General features: G+C 43.7%; 1 protein-coding gene across 1 annotated transcript in view; it reads left to right on the plus strand.

Moving 5' to 3' along the window:
• Positions 1-2,121: 2,121 nt before the first annotated feature.
• LOC129028710 (putative HERC2-like protein 3) overlaps positions 2,122-24,763 on the plus strand; it is a 44,677-nt gene continuing 22,035 nt past the window's right edge. The window contains 20 exon segments of the mRNA XM_063652335.1: positions 2,122-2,182; positions 3,249-3,419; positions 3,803-3,906; positions 4,908-5,058; positions 7,962-7,991; positions 7,994-8,056; positions 8,059-8,174; positions 8,448-8,507; positions 8,509-8,581; positions 8,689-8,816; positions 8,909-9,104; positions 11,742-11,875; positions 12,412-12,561; positions 12,563-12,586; positions 12,663-12,799; positions 12,918-13,069; positions 13,768-13,959; positions 20,256-20,443; positions 21,509-21,701; positions 22,407-22,589. Coding sequence (XP_063508405.1) covers positions 2,122-2,182; positions 3,249-3,419; positions 3,803-3,906; positions 4,908-5,058; positions 7,962-7,991; positions 7,994-8,056; positions 8,059-8,174; positions 8,448-8,507; positions 8,509-8,581; positions 8,689-8,816; positions 8,909-9,104; positions 11,742-11,875; positions 12,412-12,561; positions 12,563-12,586; positions 12,663-12,799; positions 12,918-13,069; positions 13,768-13,959; positions 20,256-20,443; positions 21,509-21,701; positions 22,407-22,589 — 2,506 coding nt within the window.

The raw sequence follows: 24,763 nt of genomic DNA on the forward strand, positions 1-24,763 counted from the left end.
TTGGCCCATCTAGACCATCTGGCTACACCCTGTAGATGCCTCCGCCATGTAGCTCTCCAACATCTCATAAGGTGTGTGTGCAAGAACCGTGTTCTCCATGTGTTTTGTAGCTAGTACCACTTGTAGGCTCTCATCCTGGGCCTGTGTGGAGACTTGCTTTTTCTGGTATTGGTAGCGGGAGCTGGCCTGTGGTTTTTAAATGTGTTTGCAGTTGAAGGTGTTATCCGTGTTGAGAGTGAATGATGAGCAAGCTGAGGCACACAGGCCTGGGGACCCAACCTGGGGGCCCAGGTTCCAGGTTCAGTTGGCACAGCCCCAGAGAGCTCCCCTTTATGCACAGCCCCAGGCCCTCCCACCTTCTGCAGGGGGTTCCACAGCCTTCTTTATACTCTGAATGCAGGCTGTCTTAGTATGTAATGCTGGTTATAGTAGTGACAGTATAATTATATATTATATCTGTTATGTAATAGTAATGGTAATAGTAGTGATTTGCATGTGTGGAGCACCTGTAGGGTGCAGGCCCGCTGAGGACCCCATGCACGCTGTTGTATCTCATTATGTCAATGAGAAAACTGCCTTTGCTAATGGTAGTGAACTTTGCCAGTGTAGAACAGTAATCCTAGTTTTGAATGCAGATTTTGCTAACATTTTATTTCTAGTATGAAGAGCATTTATTTTGTTTTACAGTCATTAAAAAAAAAAGGAATACAGTCACATGGTTCAAAAATCAAACCTAGGTAGAGACACACTGTCGCTTCCCCGCCCACGCCTTCCAGCCATTTCTCACCTGCTGCCTCTGACTTTTCAGTCTCCTCTGTAACCTCCTTGTTCTCTGGAATGAGTACGCTAGTGGTAGCATGTTGCATTACTTGTGCTGCTTGTTTTTTTTAACTAACCATATATACTGGAGTACTTTATCAGAGTGTCGCTCTTAGTTTTTATAAAGCAGCTTAGTCTTCAGTGTGTGGATGTGTCTTTTATGTATCTTTCTTTAGTGAGTCTCTTATTGGTGGACACTTGGGCTTATTGCCACAATGTTGCTATACAAATAGTGCTGAGGGTCGGGTGTGGTGGCTCATGCCTGTAATCCCAGCACTTTGGGAGGCCAAGGTGGGTGGATCACCTGAGGTTGGGAGTTGGAGATCAGCCTGGCCAACTTGGAGAAACCCCGTCTCTACTGAAAAATACAACAGTTAGCAGGGCATGGTGGTGCATGCCTATAATCCCAGCTACTCGGGAGGCTGAGGCAGGAGAATCCCTTGAACCTGGGAGGCAGAGGTTGCAGTGAGCCGAGATCACACCACTGCATTCCAGGCTGGGCAACAAAAGTGAAACTCCATCTCAAACAACAACAACAACAACAACAAAAATAGTTCTGCAAGGCCTGACCTGGAACACATGTCCTCCATGTGTGCACGCATGTGTGCCTGTGCACATGCACAGGTGGGGATGCATCTAGTGTGGGCTGGTTGTCACCAGATTGCTCCTGTACATCTTGATTTCTCTCACCACCAATAGGGCTGCTGGCCTCCCAGCCTTGTGTGTGGGCTTTTGGGATTTTGCCTGCTAAAGCACAAAGTGGTGACCCCGATATAGTTTGAGCATTTTAAAATATATTAGTATTTAAGGGCCATTTATACTACTTTTTAATGGGCTCTGTTGAAATGCAATGGAAATGGAAAAATAGCCTGTTCAAGTTGCTTCATTATACCTGTTAAATGCGGTAATACGGCGTGGTATGAGATGGGGTTTCACTGTGTTAGCCAGGATGGTCTCGATCTCCTGACTTCGTGATCTGCCCGCCTCGGCCTCCCAAAGTGCTGGGATTACAGGCATGAGCCACCGTGCCTGGCTGATTGGATTATTTTAAAGCATAACTCTGTCTTTAAAACATTTTAAGGCATTTTACCTCTTAAGGATTTAAAAAAAAAACTCTACAATATCATTATCCTGTCTATAAGATTAACAGTGATTCCTTAACCTAACATGCGGCCCATGTTACATTTTCCTGGACTATCTCAAAAATGCCTTTTTTAGGTGGTAATTTTGAATTACGACCTGAGCACGTTCTCTGTGTTGGCATTGCTTGACATATGCTTCTAGTCTCTTTCTCCAAACAGCATGGCTCCAGGCCCTCCTCTCCCTGTCTCTGATCATACCGTTTTCTTTTTCAAAGAAGCAGGTTGGTTATTTTGGAGAACTTCACATTTTCTGAATTTGGTTGATTGCTTTCTCTTATTCTAGACCAACATGTTCTTCTGTTAGTTCCATTAATCTGCTGGTTAGATCTAGAGGTTTGGTTGGATTTGGATTCAGTCTCGTTGGGGTGGTGTTACGTCTGGAGTCATGCTGCATGCTTTCTGTTGGCTCAGGAGGCCTGTAGTGCTCGGTGGCTCCCGCTTTAGTTCTGTGAACTAGACCAGGGAATTCATGTGCTGCGTGTCCTCTATAAAATCCCCACCAACCTTGCCCTCTGCTGTCTGGTTAGCAGGAGGTACAATCTGTACAGGAAGGACATAATCTAGGCTTGACTTCTTGAACTGCCACCTCCCTTTAACTATTTTTGGTAATATTGAGTTGGTATCCTAGCACTTGCATAGGTGACCACCACTCAGGTTTTCTTTTTTTGAGTACTTTTATGAAATAATAGACTTTTATTGATTTGGTGTTTCTTTTCTTTTTTAGCTTTTTCCCTCTAATACACACATTTAAAGGCGTAAATGCCCTCAAGCATGCATTTAGTTGTATGTCACCAATTTTGATCTGCAGTATTTTGATTATTAATTGAACACATTTTCTAATTTTCATAGTCATTTTTTCTTAGAATTTTGGGTTACTTATAAGTGTATTTTATAATTTTCAAATATGTGAATGAATATTTTTATTTTCTGTATATACAGAGTCATTTTTATTTTATTTTGAATGAATTTTTGAAAACCTATTTCTAATTTAACTGCATTGTAGTCAGCACACATGCTCTGTAACTTTATTTCTTTGAAATCTGTTGAGATTTGCTCTGTGGCCTGGCATGGCCAGATTTGATATTCATGCTGTCTAGATTTTTTTTTAAAGCATTCTATATTTAATAGAATTTGTATGTGTGGTATTAGTTTCAGAGCTAGATATGTATTTCTCCCATTTTGATTGTGGATTTGTTTATTTCTGCTTGTAGTTCTTTCACACAGTTTGTTCTTTTCATTTTACCTGTTGATTGATCGATGGACTGATTCTGGTTTCTGTATATACAGAGTCATTTTTTACAGGTCAGAACTGTAGAAATAATGAGGAGGTGACACTTATACGCAAAGCTGATTTGGAGAACCATAATAAAGATGGAGGCTTCTGGACTGTGATTGACGGGAAAGTATATGATATAAAGGACTTCCAGACACAGTCGTTAACAGGAAATAGTATTCTTGGTAAGATTACACTTCTTATTTCCTGGTTAAAAGTTACAACCTGTATCATTCTAAGCAGAGTATTTGGCTTATAAATGATTTCTTTAGTTTTGTGCCAGCCCCCGCATACTTTAATGTATCGGTGGCTTTGGTGTCTGTCTTATCAACAAATTGAGCACATTTGAAGAATTTCCTTTCATTATGCATTTTTGTTTTAATACTTGGAACTCATTTCAAGTTCTGAGTCGGCCCAGGCAACCCTGGGAGACAGTGGGAGGTCATTATACTCTGGTAACCCTCACTTTTGAGTTAAGCACCTAACTTATTTCCTACTCACTGTTTCTCCTATAGCTCTTCAGGCAAGCTGAATTGAACTCATGTTGCTTTTTCTCTTTTTGTTTCAGCTCAGTTTGCAGGGGAAGACCCAGTGGTAGCTTTGGAAGCTGCTTTGCAGTTTGAAGACACCCGGGAATCCGTTTACGCATTTTGTGTTGGCCAATATTTGGAGGTGAGGCTGTATGCCTTGAATGATGCAGAGGATGGCAGGGGATACCCTCTGTGTGTTTGTGATAGGAATATTTGGATCTAGAAGTACTGATATCTGAGTCTTTTGGGGGGCATTAGGGATAAATATAAAGATCCTTTAGAAGTTTTGTCATAAATGAATTTACATTTATTCGTGTTAAGATCTGTGATGTACTGGTCTTGAAAGATTGTTTTTTAAATGTTCAATTTGTGAGAAATATAGACAGTGTTCCACAAGAAAAGAGGTTACACTTTGGTCTTATGTAGAAATTTGGAATGGCTTATTATCTTGAGGTGTGTATTTTTTGGGAAGAACTATGTAGAAGTGTAATTCTTTACAATAGAAATATGTCCTTCCTATGTATTCACGAACACATAGAATTTATATATTGGGATTAGCTTTCCAGGTATCTGCAAGTAATAAAATGTATTAAATGCCATTAGGGCAGGGCTTAAAGCATTTTATGAAGGGGAGAATTAACTTTGCTGTAAATATCTTCTGTGACTGGAAAAGTTGAACTCTTGCTTTTTTCAGAGTTTGATTTTTGTTAGAATAAATTTCATTTCCTCTACATGTGTGGTCACAGTCCACTAATACTTGTCATCGAATACTTGTCATAGTTTTGTTGCCCAGTGGGTTATTTATGCATGTAACAATTCATTATACTTTCTGAAGCAAGGTGTACAGTCACTTTGGAAACTGATTCCTAAGGAATATTCTAGCCAAATCACGTATCTGTGCTTTAGTTTTTCTACAGTAGGGCTGTGCGGTTGCTGCCTGCTTTATTGGGCATGTGGGTTTATGTGGTATCTGCTGTTACTTGGGCACAGCAGCAAAAACTCATTACAGGATGGAGGGGCAGAACGCCCAGAGCACCCCTGGGCTCACATGGCGGTACAGTTGCAGGACAGAGCTGTCCTTTTGGTTTTATGTTTTTAATTAATTCTGTTTCCTCAGATTGATGATGAAATTTATTTTTCCAGCCTGACCAAGAAGTTGTCACCATACCAGATCTGGGAAGTCTCTCTTCACCTCTGATAGACACAGAGAGGAATCTGGGCCTGCTTCTCGGATTACATGCTTCCTATTTAGCAATGAGCGCACCGCTGTCTCCTGTCGAGATTGAATGTGCCAGTAAGAAAATCTTTGCTTTTTGCTGATTAGCAGATTATTTTTTTTGAACTGTAAGTGCCATTAAGAGTGGGAGAGGGCCAGGCACAGTGGTTCATGCCTGTAATCCCAGCACTTTGGGAGGTTGAGGCATGTGGATTGCTTGAGGTCAAGAGTTTGAGACCAGCCTGGGCAACATGGCAAAACCCCATCTCTACAATATACACAAAAATTATCCAGGCATGGTGGCACATACTTGGAGTCCCAGATACTCAGGAGGCTGAGGTAGGAGGATCGCTTGAGCCTGGGAGGTTGAGGTTGCAGTGAGTCATGATCATACCACTGCACTCCAGCCTGGGTGACAAAACAAGACTCTCTCTTTAAAAAAGTAGGAGATGGCCAGGCGGTGGCTCATGCCTGTAATCCCAGCACTTTGGGAGGCTGAGGCGGGTGGATCACCTGAGGTCAGGAGTTCGAGACCAGCCTGGCCAATGTGGTGAAACCCCATGTCTACTAAAAATGCAAAAATTAGCTGGGTGTGGTGACAGGTGCCTGTAATCCCAGTTACTCGGGAGGCTGAGGTAGGAGAATTGCTTGAACCCAGGAGACAGAGGTTGCAGTGAGCTGAGATCGCACCACTGCACTCCAGCCTGGGTGACAAGAGTGAGACTCTGTCTCAAAAAAAAAAGGAGAGGAGTATTCAACACAGTTGATGACGTTAAAAAAAAATAATAATAAGGATAGTGAGACTGAATCAGGTAGAAACAGCTGTGAGTGGCTGTTATTTGCCCTCATGGTCTGTTGCTGCAGAGGAAGCTAAAAAGTGTGCAGGAATGTCTACCCGTCTACCCTGTGGTGTTCTCACGTATTGCAGCCTCTGCCTGATGGGCTCAGCATGGCTTTTTTCTGCCTGAATGCCCAGAAATTGCACAGAATGTGGATCAGCTGTCCTCTCAGGGAACAGCATTCTACTTGAGGACTGCGTTTTTACCAGACCAGGCTCAAGTCAGTTATAGTTCAGGATGGCAGCCTTTGTAACCACCTAAAATAATAAGCTTCTTCCTGTCTCCTAAGATGGGTTTACATTTTCCTTCATGTAGTTGTGCATTTCCCATCTGTCTGTCTGTCTGTCTGTCCATTGAGCAGCTTCTGTTGAGCAGTTGCCTAGTGCCGTTACCATATGAGGTGTTCAGGATGCAGTGATGGATAGGACACGCCTCTGCTTTCTGGTGCCGTTACCGTGCGAGGTGTTCAGGATGCAGTGATGGATAGGACACGCCTCTGCTTTCTAGTGCCGTTACCATGTGAGGTGTTCAGGATGCAGTGATGGATAGGACACGCCTCTGCTTTCTGGTGCCGTTACCATGCGAGGTGTTCAGGATGCAGTGATGGATAGGACATGCCTCTGCCTTCAGCTGCTGCTTGTTGATGAGCCAGCATTCTAAGCAGGTCACGTTACAAGGTGGTGAATGGTGAAATGGAGAGGTTCATACGTGGTTCTGGGAGAAGAAAGGCTTCACATTGGCAGCAGTCCTGAAATTGTGTGAGGGAGCATTCTGGGCAGAAAACGCAGGGGTGTCAAGGGCACTGCTGAGAGGAGCAGGGCTTTCCTGCTGCTTGCGAGAGTGGGTGTGGCAGAGGTTTGCGGGGAAGGAGGATCTTGGTGTCCACACAGCCCCCTGATGGGTGGACCTTTGTGCAGTGCTGGGTGCTGGGCTGCCTGTGGTGTCCTGTGAGGTGTCTGCTTCCCTCCGTCCTCCTCAAGGCTCATTGCTTGCCAGAAGATGGGCTTTGTTTAAATTGGCAAGGAGGGCAGGGCTGGCGAGCTCCAGGGCAGAGGGTGCCATGGGCCCTGGCAGGTGGGTCCGATCCACAGGAGGCTCAGAGGCTTATCTTGGAGCAGTAAGGAGGGGCGGTCCTGTGCTTAAAGAGAGAGGGCCAGAGAGAGTCGGCATTGGATTAGTGTTTCAGGAGAATGAATGTGGTGGGTTGGGGAATGCTCCTGAGTGCTCTAAAATCTAAATGTCCAGTAAAAGAACACTAAGTGCATGCCCGCTTTGATTGCTTGGATTTGGAGCAGTATTTGATAACACAGATCCTTAATAGAGATCTGTAGTGGTGCACATACTAATTTTGTGTGTATGTGCCACTCCCTCAAGTGACCATAAGCAGTTGTAATTAACATTCGCACTGGCCGATCCCGTGCCTGGCACCATGCACAGGTCTCCTTTCCAGTCCGTCGGCCCTCCCATCTCCAGGGATCTATCCTTCATTAAAGATTGTGTGTTTGTTAAATATTTTCTCCTTTTCGTTCCTTTATAAGTGCTCTAGGAATACGTAGCTTACCCTGAGGATGTAATTCTTTGTAGAAATCCTTCAGATGTGCTGTTCCCTGCCTGGATACTCAGCGTCTAGGTCTTATTTCTCATCTTAGCTCAGTTGTTGCTTCCACAAGTCCGTTACTGACCCTCAGAATAGCGGTGGTCTGTCTTCCAGTCTCCCTGGTACCCCCATAGTCATCCATTGCACATAGTTTTGGACTTGAAATCCTGTGATTAATTGTGTCAGTGGTGCCCTTTGCTGCCTTCCTTGTTAGAATGTGCACCTCAGTCTTCACACGGTATCTGTGGAACCAGGCAGCTGCAGGCAGAGCACAGGTATCCAGTGAATGCTGGACTGGAACTACGATCCTGAGTTCTGATGCCATGCCTGAGGCGTGTGGAATCACCAGAAAGTGTGTTCACGTAGATAGAGGAATTATAAGTCAACCTGTTTAAACATCTTAGGTGGAGCTCTTTCATATGAATGATGCTGAATTTCACCTTCTAAATTGAGTGTTCAGTTGAGCATCTTTTTTTTTTTTTATAGTATTTATTTTGAGTTGTGCACTTGAGTTTCTCTTTCATGTCTGCATGTGCATTTTCTAGAATGGCTTCAGTCATCCATCTTCTCTGGAAGCCGCACACCAGCCAGATCCACTACAGCTACAAAGAGGAGAAAGATGAGGACCACTGCAGCTCCCCAGGGGCACACCTGCCAGCAAATCTCGACTCTACTCCCACAGATGGGCTCTGGGGGACCATTCCCAGGCATTTCTGCAAGCCATTGCAGACAGTAACATTCAGGATCACAACATGAAGGTGAGCTAGGCCTGCCCCCACTGCCACCTCAGTGCTCTGTTTATCTGAGGACTTTGACATAGGAATACTTATGTGCTCTTTGGTTAACACAGCACAGACTTTGTTTCATGTATTATCTGGAGGGTTTTGAGGTGAGAACCTGATTGTGTTAACATGCTAGCGAGGCTTCAGAAGCATTACTGACTGCAAGTGCATCAGAAGCTGTGGCATGTTTAAGATTTGTGAAGACTCACTGGGTGGCTCTGAGGTTACCTCCAGCTGTTTCTGTTGCAGGACTTTTTGTGTCAAATAGAAAGGTACTGTAGGCAGTGCCATTTGACCACACCAATCATGTTTTCCCCCTGAGCATCCCGTGGAAGATGTCAGTCGCTTGCTGTTATGTTGCCTCTCGAAACATGAAGATTTAGGTAAGGAGCTCAATATCTGTGTACTTTAGCTACACTGCAGATCCCTCGACTAACCTGCAGTACATATTCATTCCTTCCCTGCCCTTCTTTTAAATGTCTTTTTACAGGTCATGTGGCATTATCTTTAGTTCATGCAGGTGCACTTGGTATTGAGCAAGTAAAGCACAGAACGTTGCCTAAGTCAGTGGTGGATGTTTGTAGAGTTGTCTACCAAGCAAAATGTTCGCTCATTAAGGTGATAGATTTTAATTCTTTTTATTCTGTGCTTTGCAGACAGTTGCTGAAATATTTGTTGTTAAAGTTGTCTTTTCCTGGTTAACTTTGCAGACTCATCAAGAACAGGGCCGTTCTTACAAGGAGGTCTGTGCTCCTGTCATCGAACGTTTGAGATTCCTCCTTAACGAATTGAGACCTGCTGTTTGTAATGACCTCTCTATAATGTCTAAGTTTAAATCGTTAAGTTATTTGCCCCGTTGGAGGAGGATAGCTCAGAAGATAATTCAAGAATGAAGGAAAAAGAGAGGTGAGAATGTAAAAGGACAGAAGATACTATTAAAGCATGTGCTTCACCCTGCCTCACTGGACCTGTGATTTCAGAGTGAAGTTTCTCTACTGTTGATTCCATGTGACATTTCTACCTGCTGCCATCATTTTTATGTATACTTATGATTAAATACAGAAATCTCGCTTATTTTTCCAAGCAATCAGACAATGAGGCCGATTAGGAATTGAGTGTGGTATGATTTGATTACTAGTAAATTGATGTTGAAAATGTAAATAATCTTTGCTAAATTGATGAGAACAAGGAAGTATTTTTATTTTATTAGTTATTCTGGTAATGAGATATAATGGGAACATTTAAACTTATTGCCATTCTTCTAAAGAAATGTTTTTTGTTTGGAAATATTGAGTATTCTGATACATGGAGAATTATAAAGGGAAGCTAAAAGAGTTACATTTTCCTGGAAGTAGCTGTGTAAGGGTACAGAAAAGTCTTTTTGCATTAAATCCAAATTTGAATAAAAATGCTTAGAAATTATAAAATAGTTTAGAATTTAGTCACTTGTGATTATAAATAAACTACAGAAATTTCTGATTATATCCTTTTTTTATTTCTTTGAGACGGAGTCTTGCTCTGTCGCCAGGCTGGAGTGCAGTGGTGTGATCTCAGCTCACTGCAACCTCCACCTCCCAGGTTCAAAGGATTCCCCTGCCTCAGCCTTCCAAGTAGCTGGGATTACAGGCACGCGCCACCACGCCTGGCTAATTTTTGTATTTTAGTAGAAACGGGATTTCACCATGTTGGCCAAGATGGTCTTGATCTCCTGACCTCGTGATCTTCCTGCCTCGGCCTCCCAAAGTGCTGGGATTACAGGCGTGAGCCACCGTGCCTGGCCTCTGATCATATTATGACTTATACTGATTTACTCACAAACCTGCTTATTGAACAGTATTAATTACTGAGTTTCTGATGGGTGTTTTGAACAATAAGCTTATGAAAGACTAAAGTGTTTTAGAAGCCATCCTAATTTGATTGTTCCTGAACAAACCCTACACCATAACAGCCTGTCTGGATCCAATGGGTGCTCTGGATCAGGAAGTAACAGCAGTCACACTGCTGCAATTCCTTGAACCCAGGCACGCAGGAACTCAGCCCGGGCCGAGGAGACAGGCCGCCTCGGCATGAGGGTGGGAGACTCCACCATTTGCTATCTCATATCCGTGGGTTCTGAGCCCACACTGTCACTTTTAGAGTTTCTTGTGGGTTTATAGATTTATTGTGTGTTGTTTCAAGCTGGTTTTCTTTTTTTTGGAAATTAAGTAACTTGAAAAGATTAAGTGATTAATATTCCTGTTGCTGTGTCAGGGATCCCCAAGCCTTCTCTCAGGCTTGATGATTCACTAAAAGGACTCAGAAGAGCTGTTATACTCACAGCTGTGTTTTTTTACCACAGAAAGGATACAGATTAAAATTAGCAAAGGGAAGGGTGCATGGAGGGAAGTCCAGAGGAAACTAGGCACAAGCTTTGGTGTCTCTCCCCAGTGGCGTCACGTGGATGTGCTTAGCTCTCCCAGCAAGTGTGTCACATCATGTGTAAAGAAATGTTAACCAGGCCAGCGCACCTGAGCCTCGAGTCTAGAGATTTTGTTGGGGGCCAGTCACCTATGCAGGCAGTGCCCATGTGACTGACCTCAATTACTCAGACTCCAGTGCCCCGGTGCAAAAACAAGTGGTCCCTCGCAAGTCACATCATTAACATAAACTACCTGGCCAGACCACTGCCACAAGGTCCTGGGTGTCAGGTATACCAAAAAGCTTATCAGTCAGGATGTTCCAAGGGCTCAGAGCTCAGCTCCTAGAAGAAGGACCAACCCTGAAGGGACAGACCTTCCTTGGGAATTTGCAGGGTTTGAGCAACCCCGGCCTGCTATGTTAGCTCTTTACTGCCCAGGTGTGTTATCATGTTGCTTATTTTTTATATTATATGCTGAGGAGATTTAGACCAAAAATTTTAAAAGAGATAAAATATAGGGAGGAAATTCCACATATCACAGTGAATTCAATTGATTCGGTTACACAGTAACAGAACCACTGAACTGGACCAGGGTGGACAAGCCAGGAACTGTGGTTAAAATTCCACCTCTTGCTTGCTTTGTGTTGCCCATGGACTAAGACCTTTTCTTTTTTTCCAGTTTGAAATTGTTTTTTAACAATCAAAAGAAGTATATTATTTTTGACACATGAAAATTACATGAAGGTAAAATTGTAGCACCATAAATAGAGTTTTACGGGAGCACAGCTACACCTGTTGCTTTATCTGTGGTTACTTTTTGTGCTACAGCAGCAGAGTTGAGTATTTGCAACAGACTGCATGGCCTGAAAGACTCAAATGTTCACTCTCTGGCACTTGAGGAAGAGCTTGCTGGCTGCCAGGCTTCCCCTGCTTCGGGGCTTCTCCCCTCATCACACTCTCACTTTGTCTTTTTGTTCTGCCAGGGTGATCATTTCACTCTTGTTGTTTGAGCGTTGCAATTTATAATGTTGTTTAGATGTTTATTTGAATGAAATATTTGTCCTTCATGCAAATCTAAGTATTTCTTAATTTAAAATTATATTTAAGTGTATGATTTTTATAGTGAATGATGTTTTAAAACACAGTTCCTAAGAAGCCAGAATCTACGGATAATGAAGAAAAAATTGGAAATGAAGAGAGTGATTTAGAAGAAGCTTGCATTTTGCCTCATAGTCTAATAAATGTGGACAAGAGACCCCTTGCAATTAAATCGCCCAAGGTGCAGTATTTTCTGTGATTCTGAGGTTGGTTGAATAGAATCATAGCACGTAGCAAAGGAATCCACAGTCTCGTACCTCTGTACCTGAGCATCCAGAGGGAGGGATGGGCGATTGTTAGAAATATGGCCCCAGTGATGCTTCATGAACTTGACTTATGATGTCTTGGTCAGAGCTGTAGCTGGAGAAGGGTTTCCTTTTATTTTTGGTACTAGATTGTATCATTAGTTATCCACCATTCATTCCTTAAATATATTCTTTGTTCCAGAAACAGTGCTGGGCCCTGTGGCTATTAATATGAACCATAACTTAACTTTATATGCCAAGCTAGCCTGTTCCAACATACATTAGTATAAAGATTATAAATTCACTTATATTTATAGCATAGTTTTAAAACCGTGTATTAATTACTAAGTTTAACATATTTTAACCAATTTAAACCTGTGAGCATTATTTATATTTTACTTGAATAACTTTTAGAGCACAGTTTAATATTAAATAGGGCAGACTAATGATGAAAATTGTTTTCCTTTGTTAGGACAAATGGCAGCCGCAGTTGAGTACTGTTACAGGTGTTCACAAATACAAGTGGTTGAAGCAGAATGTGCAGGGTCTTTATCCGCAGTCTCCACTCCTCTGTACAATTGCTGAATTTGCCCTTAAAGAAGAGCCAGTGGATGTGGAAAAAAATAAGAAAGTGCCTACTAAAACAGGTAACATTTGATGAGAAATGCATCTCTGCATTGGGTAATATACATAACACTTAACTGTATGCATGATATTTTGCAGTTGGAGAGAGCAGAGGTTCGCCTGGAAGGGATAGATACAATTTTAAAACTGGTGAGCAAGAATTTCTTACTTCCATCTGTGCGGTATGCGATGTTTTGTGGATGGCAAAGACTTATTCCTGAAGGAATCGATACAGGGTAAAACGTTAGCATATTTTTTTTCTTAATTAAGGAAGCTGTGGCAACAGAATGTTGTTCTGTAACAGTTAGAAGTCTGGCAGTGTCCCGAGTCAAATTCTTTATCTTTATTTGAAAGGGAACCTCTTACTGATTGTTTAAAGGATGTTGATTTGATCTCACCTTTTAATCGGATGCTGCTGGAAGTCACCTTTGGCAAGCTGTATGCTTGGACTGTTAGGAACATTTGAAATGTTTTGATAGATGCCAGTGCCAAATTTAAAGAGTTTGGTGAGTCAACAACTGCATCAGTGTTATTTTATGGTTTGCCTTTAATTATATGTTGTGGAAACTTGCAAATGCCAATTTTTGCTTTTGAGAAGACTTTAATAAGTTTGTACTTTGTACTTGTATAATCTATGCTGCTGTCAGCTTTCTCAGATTTTAAACAAAACTTTAAAATTTAGCAGGAGACACAATGTTGAAGTACTCTAGTATAACATTTTCACATTTTGACCTTTTTATGTGTATCACCATATATCCTAAAGTGTCTGTGTCCTATATTAATATTTATTTTCTGTATAGTTTGAGCATCTACAGAGAGTTGATTAGATTGGTTTTGTGGAGGAAAAGGGAGACATAACTTTTACATTTGAAATGGGAGGAATGGAATAGGGCACCAGGGTATTCAGAGAGCAACATGCTAAGTCCTGTAGACAGATGGAACGACCTGTGCATAGAATGCAGGGGGTAGGCCCATCGTGCAGCATGACAGAGCTGCCCACTCAGTGGAAACCCCTGGAAAATAGTCAGATGTTTAAAGTAATCGCCCGTGCCTTCTGCGTTACGTTTATTCTTGCATTCATGCACGAGAAAAGTCAGTGGGTGTCAAAATAGTCAGATGTTTAGAGTAATCGCCCGTGCTTTCTGCGTTACGTTTATTCTTGTATCCATCACAAGAAATGTCAGTGGGTGCCAATGCTCATTAGGTATCCAGCCAGTTCCCCTGCAAACCATCACCAATGAGAACCTGTCAGGACCCAGCCTGGGGACCATCCCGCAAGCCCGCTTCCTCCTGGTGGTACTCAGCATGCTCACCCTGCAGCACGGCGCAAACAACCTCGACCTCCTGCTCAATTCCGGAATGCTGGCCCTCGCTCAGACGGCACTGCGCCTGATTGGTAGGTCTGCACCGGCTTGAGAGCCTTTGGGAAAACGTCAAGATTTTGCTTTGATTGCTTTTCTTTTCTTTTTTTTTTTTTTTTTTTAAGCTTTTTGTAAATTATGGTAAGACACAAATAGCAGAAAGTGTAGCATTTTAACATCGCAGTTCAGCGGTATTAAATATATTCAGAATTTTCTAGAGTCATCACCACTGTCTAGTTGTAGAACTTTTTCATCACTATAAATGCACCCCATTTAGCCATCAGTCCTGACTCACCCTGCTCTCCAGCCCCTGATAGTCACAAATCTGCTTTCTCTGTCTATGGATTTGCATATCCTGGATATTTCATATAAATGGAATCATACCATTTGTGGCCTTTGTGTCTGGGTTATTTCATTTGGTATATATCAGTACCTTATTTTTATGGCTGAAAAAGATTTCATTGTATGAATAGATAACATTTTGTTTATTCATTTATCTGTTGATGGACATTTGGGTTGGTTTTGCCTTTTGACTTTCGTGAATAGTGCTGCTAGGAACATTTATATACAAATACTTGTTTGAACACTTGTTTCTAGTTCTTTTGATTATACAGCTAGGACTGGAATTACAGGGTCATATGGTACAACTGTGTAACTTACTAAGAAACTACCAAACTTTTCCACAGTGCCGTATCATTTTTACATTCCCACCACCAGTGAGCAGGATTCCAGGGTTCCAGTTTCTCTACTTCCCTGCCAACACTATTTTTTGTGGTTTTCTTTTCTTTTTTTTTTGTTTTGGATTGAGGCCATCCTAGTGGGTGTGAAGTGGTATCTCATTGTGATTTTGATTTGTGTTTCACTAATGATGAATGACATTGAGCTTCTTTATATGTTTGTGCTTGTTGGCCATTTGTATATCTTCTTTGGAGAAGTGTCTATTCAAGTCACTTTCTCTTTATTTTTTATTTTATTTATTTGAGACGGAGTCTCATTCTGTCGCCCAGGCTGGAGCACAGTGACACGATCTCGGCTCACTGCAACCTCTGCCTCCTGGGTTCAAGCGCTCCTCGTGTCTCAGCCTCCCGAGTAGCTGGGATTACAGTCACACACCAACACACCTGCTAATTTTTGTATTTTTGGTAGAGATGGGGTTTCGCCATGTTGGCCGGGCTGGTCTGGAACTTCTGACCTCAAGTGATCTGCCTGCCTTGGCCACCCAAAGTGCTGGGATAACAGGCGTGAGCCACTGCGCCCAGCCCCTTTCTCCTTTTTAAATAGGGTTATTTGTCGTCATCTTGTTGTTGTACCAATAAATGCACTATAGAAGTGTACCAAACATTTAAAGAAGAATTAACACCGGTCCTCAGACTCTTTAAAAATTTCATGTATACTAGACCTTCACAGATCTGTAGACCTTTATCATATATATCATTTGAGGGTATTTTCTCCTGTTCTCTGGATTGTATTTCCTTTGATAGAGAAGTTTTTTATTTTGATGAAGTTCAATTTATCTGTTTCTCTTTTGTCGTCTATGCTTTTGATATCTATCCAAAAAGCCATTTCCAAATACAAGGTTGATGAAGATTATCCTCATCTCATGTTTTTTTTCTGTAAGTTTTATAGTTTTAGCTTTTATATTTAGATCTTTGGTCCATTTTTAGGTAGTTTCTTTTACACAGTGTGAGGTAAGAGTCCAGCCTTTTTCTTTTGATGATCTGATTGTTTCAATACCACTTGTTGAGGACTGTTCTTTCCCTGAAGTTCTCGGTACCCTTGGCAAAAATCAGTTGGCTGTAGATATTTAGGTTTATTTCTGGACTCTCAATTACATTATCACATTCTATATGTTGATAATTATACAGGTACCGCAATGTTTTGAACATTGTAGTTTTGTACTGTTTTAAAATTGAGAAGTGTGTTTTCTTTCTCAAGATTATTTTGGCTACTTTGGGTCCCTTGCATTTTCACATGAACTTCAAGGCTGGCTTTTCCATATCTGCAAAAAAAGGCCATTGGGATTTTTGCTAGGGATTGAATCTGTAGATTGTTTTGGGGAATAGTGCCATCTTAACAATGTTAACATCCATTCTCTGAATGTGCAATGTCTTTCCATTTATTTCTGTCCTCTTTAATTTCTTTCAGCAGTGTTTTATTGTTTTACAGTTATCAGGGTAATAATGGCCTCATGGAATGAACTAGGTAGTGTTCCCATATATTCTGTTTTTAGAAGAGTTTGAGGATTGGTTTCAATTCTGCTTTAAATGTTTGATAGAGTTGACCAGCTAAGCTTTTCTTTGTTGAAAGTTTTTTTTTTTTGAGACGGAGTCTCACACTGTTGCCCAGGCTGGACTGCAGTGGTGCGATCTCAGCTCACTGCAAGCTCCGCCTCCCAGGTTCACGCCATTCTCCTGCCTCAGCCTCCCGAGTAGCTGGGACTACAGGCGCCCGCCACCACGCCCGGCTAATTTTTTGTATTTTTAGTAGAGACGGGGTTTCACCGTGTTAGCCAGGATGGTCTCGATCTCCTGACCTCGTGATCCACCTGCCTCGGCCTCCCAAAGTGCTGGGATTACAGGCATGAGCCACCGTGCCCGGCCTGAAAGATTTTTAATTACCGATTCAATCTCTTTACTTGTTACGGGTCTATTCAGATTTTCTATTTCTTCTTGAGTCAGTTTGGGTAATGTATGTTTCTAGGAATGTGTCCATTTTATCTAGGCTATTTTATTTGTTGGCATACCGTTGTTCACAGTGTTCTTTTATACTCTTTTTTATTTTTATGTTGGTAGTAGTGTCTCCACTTGCATTTCTGATGTTATTTGCATCTTTTCTCTTTTTTTCTTTTTTTTTTTTGAGACGGAGTCTCGCTCTGTTGCCAGGCTGGAGTGCAGTGGCACAGTCTCGGCTCACTGCAACCTCCGCCTCCCAGGTTGAAGTGATTCTCCTGCCTCAGCCTCCTGAGTAGCTGGCACTACAGGCACCCGCCACCACGCCTGGCTAATTTTTGTGTATTTTTAGTGGAGATGGGGTTTCACCATGTTGACTAGTATGGTCTCGATCTCTTGACCTTGTGATCCGCCCACCTCAGCTTCCTAAAGTGCTGGGATTACAGTCGTGAGCCACCTTGCCTGGCCACTTTTTTTCTTAATTTACCAAAAGTTTGTCAGATTTTTTGTTCTTGCCAGAAACTGAACTTTTGGTTGTGTAGATTATTTTTCTATTCTGTATTTAATTTATGGCTGCTCCAGTCTCTATCATTTCCTTCTTTCTGCTTTGTATTTTTTTGTTTTTTGTGTTTGTGTTTGTTTTGAGACAGGGTCTTACTTTGTCCCTGAGGCTGAAGTACAGTGGCGCAGTCATGGCTCACTGCAGCCTCAACCTCCTGGGCTCAAGTTATCCACCTGCCTCAGCCTCCCAAAGTGCTGGGATTACAGGTGTGAGGCACCACACCTGGGCCTAACTTTGGTTTTTATTGAGTTCTTATTTTTTTAGTTCTTCCAGATGTAGAGTTATTGATTTGAGATCATCTTTTGTAAATGCAGACTTTTATAGTATAATTGCCCCTTTTAACCCTGCTTTTGGTGCAGCACAGAAGTTTTGGTATGTTGTGTTTTCATTCATCTCATAGTATTTTCTAATTTCCCTTGTGATTTCTTCTTTGACCAATGCATTGATTGTTTACCGTGTGTTGTTTAATTTTCATATACTTGTGAATTTTCCACTTTTCCTTTTGTTATTAATTTCTCATCATTTCCTTTTGGTTGGAGAAGGTAATTTGTATGATTTTAGTCTGTTTAAATTTGAGACTTTGTGGCCTAACATATGGTCTGGTCAGTCTAAGAGAGTGTTCTGTGGTGTACTTGAGAAGAATGTGTATTCTGCTCTTTTTGGTGAAATGTTCTGTATGTGTCTATTAGATCTGATGGGTTTATGGTGGTGTTCTTTGGCTAAAACTGAGATGCTGCAGGGCCAGTTGTCAAAGTCACAGTGAAAAAGCAAGGTTTTCCCAAGCTCTTTTAATCACATCAGTCTTAGAGTTCACATTAATCCATTCAAAAATATGTATCAGGCCAGGCTGTAATCCTAGCACTTTGGGAGGCTGAAGGGGGTGGATTGCTTGAGCTCATGAGTTTGAGACCAACTTGGGCAACATAGCGAAGCCCTATCTCTACAAAAAATATGAAAATTAGCTGGGCATAGTGGTGTGTGCCTGTGGTCCCAGCTACCTGGGAGGCTGAGGTGGGAGGATTGCTTGAGCCAGGGAGGCAGAGGTTGCAGTGAGCGGAGATCAAGCCACTGCACTCCAGCCTGGGCTCCAGCCTGGGTGACGGAGTGAAATCCTGTCTTGGGGGCTGCGGGAGTCTTTCTATCTATCTGTCTGTCAGTCTGTCTCTCTCTCTCTCACTATACATATATATAATTATTTTTTAATTTATATATTATATGTTGTATTATGTTAAATATATATTTTAATGTGTATATTACAGCTGAAAAGAATCATCTAGTAAGAGTTACATCTGATTTCTTGAGGCCTCATTAGCAACCAAAAGTTGCATTTAAAAATTACAAAAGCATATCTCCATCGAGAAATGGCCTTTTTATCTTGTCTGCTTTTTCCCTGGAGGTTCCAATAAGTAAAAATCACAGCACAAATCATTAAGTATGGGGACTTTTTCTGTTGATAGTATTCATGTGTTTAAATTTCATCTGGCCCACTGGCTGCAAAAAGCAAGGAAGTTGTGTCTCATGAGTATCCGTCTATATTTGCAGCTTGCCCTGATCAGGGTATCCTTCTTATCATTTAAGAAATTATAAGCATATAATATTTTATACCAGCTTAATGTATACATCCACATGTAACAGCCACAAAACATAAAGCTATGTAAAATAAAAAATTCCCCCCAGTTTTGGTTGCAAATGTATTCAAGCCCTTAGCAATAAATTCAGTCTTTACAGAGTTAACAGTATAGCTGCCCAGGGGATCCTGGGAGATCCACCTGGAATGCAACTCCTGTCCCTTCCTTGGGGCCCCTTCTTGGGGGCCCTAAAGTAGCAGCTAGGCTAAAGGAAAGGCTGTTACCCCTGCTAGTTTATCTAAAGTTTTGCTCCAGCCCTGAGAATTGAATATCCTTTTTTGCTCTCTTGGAAGAGAGAGAAACACAAACTTTTTACATTTTTTGGTCCACCCAAGCCCACCTTTGGGACTGTTTGGGTCTTTTTCCCCTCCCACCTGGAGGAGAAACTAAAATCAAGGGAGTTAGCAGAACCGCACTCCCACCCCCTCTCAGTTTAGCAAGTGGGAAAAGGGGTGTTAAAAATCTAGCCTACTCTCCTAGGGTTAGCCTCCTATTTTCAAATCCATTGGTAAGTTTTACTTCTCTCAGGTGACAGCAGCCCAGCTTCTGTTTCATGCTATGGATGACTCTGTAGCCACCCAGGGCACCAGTTGTCAAGGGTCTCCAGGTTTGATGGTTGGCCAGGAGGACTTACAAGACTCAGCATGTAGTTGTACTCAGGGCTATAGTTTATTACAGTGAAGGGACACAGCAAAATCATGAAAAAGGACATGGGTAAAGTCCAGAGGAAAGCAGGTACAAGCTTCCACAGGATCCACACAGGATGAGCTTAACTGCCCTGGCACTGAGCCGTGTCAAGTGCTGTCTGCCGGGAAGCTGGGTAGAGACTCCAGGCCCAGGGTTTCCATCGGGGCTGATCACACAGGTACCCCCTGCCTGGCGCGTACCAAGTTCCAGAACAAGGAAAACAGGTTTCAGCACAGAACACGTTGTTTGTACAGACAGTTCAGGCACAGCAAACCACACCTCCCACCTAGGGAGTGGGGGAGTCCTCCTGAGATCCAGACTCCAGCCGAGGGCTAGCCTGCAGCAATCCTGTCTGAGGTCGTATCTCGGGCCACCTGTTAGCTGTCTTCTGCACAGAACCATGATTAAAGTTTGTTAGTTTCCCACTGTTAGATATTTAGGTAGTTATCTTTGTTTTTCTATTAGTAAAAAATGTGATGAGTATCTTTCTAACTCAGTTATTTTGCTTTTTCAGGGGAGTAACTCCTAGAAGTAGAGAAAGTAGCTTTACTGAGCATTTTAATATCTTTTATATCTTCTTAGCCTATTTATGTATTTCGTCCTTCTGTTTGTCTTTTTTTATCCTACATCAGTAAAATATTGATAGTATTATATTAATTGATAAAGCATATAGTATGGATTCTTCAAAATTATGATCTTCATTAGTACTTTTTAAATGTTTTGTGTGTATTAAGGGGACATGTAGCTACTTGTTGGCTCAGCTATTGTTTTTGACGCTCTGTCAGGCCCCAGTTGTGACAACGTTGAGGAAGATATGAATGCTTCTGCTCAAGGTGCTTCTGCCACAGTTTTGGAAGAAACAAGGAAGGAAACGGCTCCTGTGCAGCTCCCTGTTTCAGGGCCAGAACTGGCTGCCATGATGAAGATTGGAACGAGGGTCGTGAGAGGTGTGGACTGGAAATGGGGCGATCAGGTACTCAGAGATTTGATGGGAACACATTAGCCACACATTAGTTATCTTCTGCAAAGTTCTGTACGCTATTGGTGGGTGGAAATTGGAATAATCCAGGATGTGTTGGTTGATCGATGACACAAGTGTTGGTTCCCAAGCAGCCGAAGGGAGTGGACACAAACAGGGAATCATAAGTAGGGCATCTGAGCAGAATCAAGTCTGGAAAGAGAGGCAGCTCTTTTCAGGAAACTCACTGGCATGAGGCTCAGTTTGATGGGTCACTGGAACAACAAGAGTGAGAGTGAGCAAGAGAGTAAATCTCATCCTGAAAGTTGGTGTAGTGAAGGCTCTGCGGCAGGAAGCCCAGGTGCTGCCCCTGTGAGCTGATGGCCATGTGCTGCGAAGTGCCCTGAACCCAGTAGTTAGGGATATACTTCATGGGCCTGTGGCCATGTCTCCATTTTCCCTCATCGCAGCTCTCTTCTAAATCTCTGCCAGGTGCCCCCAGGTGGAAGTCACTTACCACAGCCCTAGCTAAGTTAGGGCAGTGTTCACCTTCCCGTGGTCTGTCTAGCTTTTCTCAGCCATGCTGGTAAGCCCCGGCTTTGTCACAGTCATCTTAGAAATAGCAGTGTCTGGAGACAGCAGCATCCATTCTAGAAACAGCTTTCTCCTGCAGAAGTGAGAGACAGAGCTTCCCCCTGGGGCCCGGGGGAAACTGAAGCAAAGGGAATGTGGAGGTGCTGGTGCTTGTTTCAGGTTTCTGCTCTTGCAAGGCCCTTGAGGGATGGAGGGGTCAGGACTTGCTGCAAAGCCCTGTCTCTGCATTGACTCAGAGGATCCTCACTGAGATGAGATTTCCCCGACTTCCTTGGTAAAGCAGCATGATCACGTTATTTTATGCCATTTAATTTAAAATGATGCAAGCACACATTTTGTAGGAGAGGTGAAATCTGTGTCTGGGGACAGCCCCTGACAGACATGGTGGCATATGGCGACATCTGTGTGGCAGGTCTGCTGGGAGCCATGGAAGGACCAGGGCATGGCACGCACCCTCCTAACTGATCTCTCCTTTGGCTTTCTCAGGATGGGCCTCCTCCAGGCCTAGGCCGAGTGATTGGTGAGCTGGGAGAGGACGGGTGGATAAGAGTCCAGTGGGACACGGGCAGCACCAACTCCTACAGGATGGGGAAAGAAGGAAAATATGACCTCAAGTTGGCAGAGCTGCCAGTCGCTGCACAGCCCTCAGCAGAGGACTCGGACACAGAGGACGACTCTGGTGGGTGACTCAGGAAGGCATTTAGTCCAAGGCAGCCCACAAACTGTCCAGGTGCTGGCTGCCACCACTGCCATCTGGGCCTTAGAATGGGATGTCAGGACACATCTGCAGCTGGCACTCTGTCCTCGGAGCCTGCAATTTAAATAAGCTCCCAGGCACCTCCGATGCAGGTGCGTGGAGTGGCTGTGGGATCTGGCAGTCTGGCTGGAACTGACTTTCTGCATTTTCCTCTCACGTGTGCACCCGCCCCTCTTTGAGAATGTGGTGGCCAGGCCGGGGCAGCTGCACCACCAGTGAGTCTCGTGGTTGGTGCTGAGCCTGTATCTGAGCGAGTGAGCCGAGGCCTGGTGGAATTGCCCTGCAGTCTCGGTCCATCGCGTCCTCCTCCAGTGAGAGCCCCCGCCGGAGCACACCCCACCTGCCACCTGCCTTTACCTTTCCTCTGCGGTCCCTGACTCTGAACTCTTCATGTAATGTGGAGTTAGTCAGCACTTTATCGCTTCTAGGGAAGCAGAAGTGAGAATTTAGGGGTGCACCAAGAAAGCTAGATCCTATCTGTGGAGATCCAGGTTGTGGGAGGAGGTTTCGTGACATTTCTTAGCTGTTCTTAAAAGACATGTGAAGCTTCACATGGCTGGGCTTCGTAAGACCATCCAAGAAGCTGGGGCTGCCAATATAATTTGTTATTTTGATTATTTTTTTTAGAAGCCGAACAAACTGAAAGGAACATTCACCCCACTGCAATGATGTTTACCAGCACTATTAACTTACTGCAGACTCTTTGTCTGTCTGCCGGAGTTCATGCTGAGATCATGCAGAGTGAAGCCACCAAGACTTTATGCGGACTGCTGCGAATGTTAGTGGAAAGCGGAACGACGGACAAGACATGTATGGAATGAGAGATCGAGGGCCCAGGGAGTCAGCGCTGGGGGCCGCATGCTTGTCGTGTCTGGGTGTGCATGTGGGTGGGTGTGGATGTGTGTGGATTCCTTTCCTGTGGCTGCTGTAACTAAGTACTACAAACTTGGGGGCTTACACAGTAGAAATTCTCATGGTTCTGGTGGCTGGAAGGCTGAGATCAAGGGTGGTTCCTTCTGGGGCTGTGAGGGAGAAGCTTCTTCAGGGCTCTGCCCCAGCTTCTGGAGTTTGCTGGCCTCTTTAGCGTTCCTCGGCTTGTAGAGGTGTCACCCCGATCTCTGCCGTCATCTTCACATGGCATTCTCCCTGTGTGTGAGTCGCCTCCAAATCTCCCCTTTTCATAGGGACATCATTCAGCCTCATCAAACTGATTACATCTGCAGCGACCCTGTTTCCAAACAAGGTCACCTGCTGAGGTACGGTAGAGGTTAGGGCTTCAACATACCAATTTTGCAATTCTGAATTTAACCCATAACACTGGCTTCAAACAACAAATTTGTTCTGTCAGAGTTCTGGAGACCAGAAGTCGCAAATCCAAGTGCGGGCAGGGCCATGCTCCCTCCACAGGCTCTAGGGGAAGGTCCTTCCCTACTTCGTCCAGCTTCTGGGAGCTCCAGGCTTCCTCGGTGTGGGGACGCATTGTGCCAGTCTCTGCCTGCGTCTTCACATGGCCCCTGCCCCTGTGTTCTGCATGTCCTTTTCTGTCTCTGAAAGGACTCTTTCATTGAGTTTCTTTTGACTCTAATCCAACATGATGGCACCTAAATTCTTAATGACGTCTACAGAGACCTCATTAAATAAGATCATATTCTGAGGTTCCGAATGTATATGAGGTCGGGGGACAGGCACAGTTTAATCCATAAAGTGTTTGTGTGTGTGGAGAGTAAGTATGAGAAATGTGAGCTGAGGGAGTGGGGTGAGTGTGCCTGTGACTGAGAGTGAGCACATGTGAGTGTGGGTGGGTATGTGGGCGTGCTCCAGTGTGTGTGAGAGCATGCGTGTATTAGTGGTGTGCTGGAGCATCCGCAGATATTGATGAGAGTGAGTGTGTTAGCAGTCGATGGGCAAGTGGCTGAGCGTTTGTGTTGCAAGTGTGACGGTGTGTTTGTAGCATGTGGTTGTGTGGGTGTGTGTATGCGTGCATTTATGTGAGTGGTGTGTATGTCCATGAGAGCGTGTGAGTGGGCAGGTGACTACATTCAGGTGAAGTGGGAGTGAAAGCGTCAGTGCATTGAGCCAGTGTGTGTGTGTGAGGGTGAGCACGAGGGGGGCATGAGTGTGAGGGGATTACTGGGTGTGTGAATGAGATGAAGGGTAAGTCAGTGAGGCTTGGTGAGTGTGAGGAAGTATGAGTGGGTGGCAGCACCCACTCATGTGTAAGTGTGTGATTGAGTGCGAGCATTTGTGTAAATGTGTATGAGTGCCTTGTATCTGTGTGAGCACGAGTGACGTTATTGTGAATGCGTGTGAGTGAATGTGAGTATTTTGCTCGTGTCAGTGAGTGGGAGGTTATAACAGTGTAGGTGTGAGTGTAAAGTGAGAAAGTGTGTGGGTAAAGGTGTGAGTGGGTGAGTAATCAGTTGTGACTAGTGTTTAGGAGTGTGAGTGCATATGTGAGTTTTTGTATGCATTGGGAGGGGTAAGTGGATGTGAGAGTGCATAGGAGTGTGTCAGCTTGCATCTGTTGTGTGTGCATATGTGTGACTGGGATTGTGTGTGTGTTAGTGATTGTGACAGTGGTGGGTGCACCTGAGAGTGTGAGGGTGGGTGTGTGAGTGCCCATGAGTGTGTCTGAATAACTTAGTATGGGTGTGAGTGTGAGGATGCATATGAGGGTGTGAGAGTGTGTGTGTGTGAGCTCATGTGAGTGTGCTGAAGGAAGGCAGGTGTCCTCATAAGCTTGGATAGCTGAGGGCAGGGTGGGGGAGGTGGGAGGGAGAGCAGGTCCTGTGGGGCTGTGGGCGGGGTCCCTCGGGGGGCCCAGCCTCCAAGCCTCAGCCTCCATTCAGGGAGTAGTGGAGTCCTAGAGCCAGGCAGAGCAGAGGTGGGCCCACTGGTGCCAGAATCCAATGGTGTAAACCTAGTGAAAAACTCATTTTGTTAATGCAGATGTATTAAACTTGGATTGGAAACTGTCTCTACTA

Source organism: Pongo pygmaeus, chromosome 16, assembly GCF_028885625.2.
Source record: "Pongo pygmaeus isolate AG05252 chromosome 16, NHGRI_mPonPyg2-v2.0_pri, whole genome shotgun sequence".
In the NCBI taxonomy this organism is placed as follows: domain Eukaryota; kingdom Metazoa; phylum Chordata; class Mammalia; order Primates; family Hominidae; genus Pongo; species Pongo pygmaeus.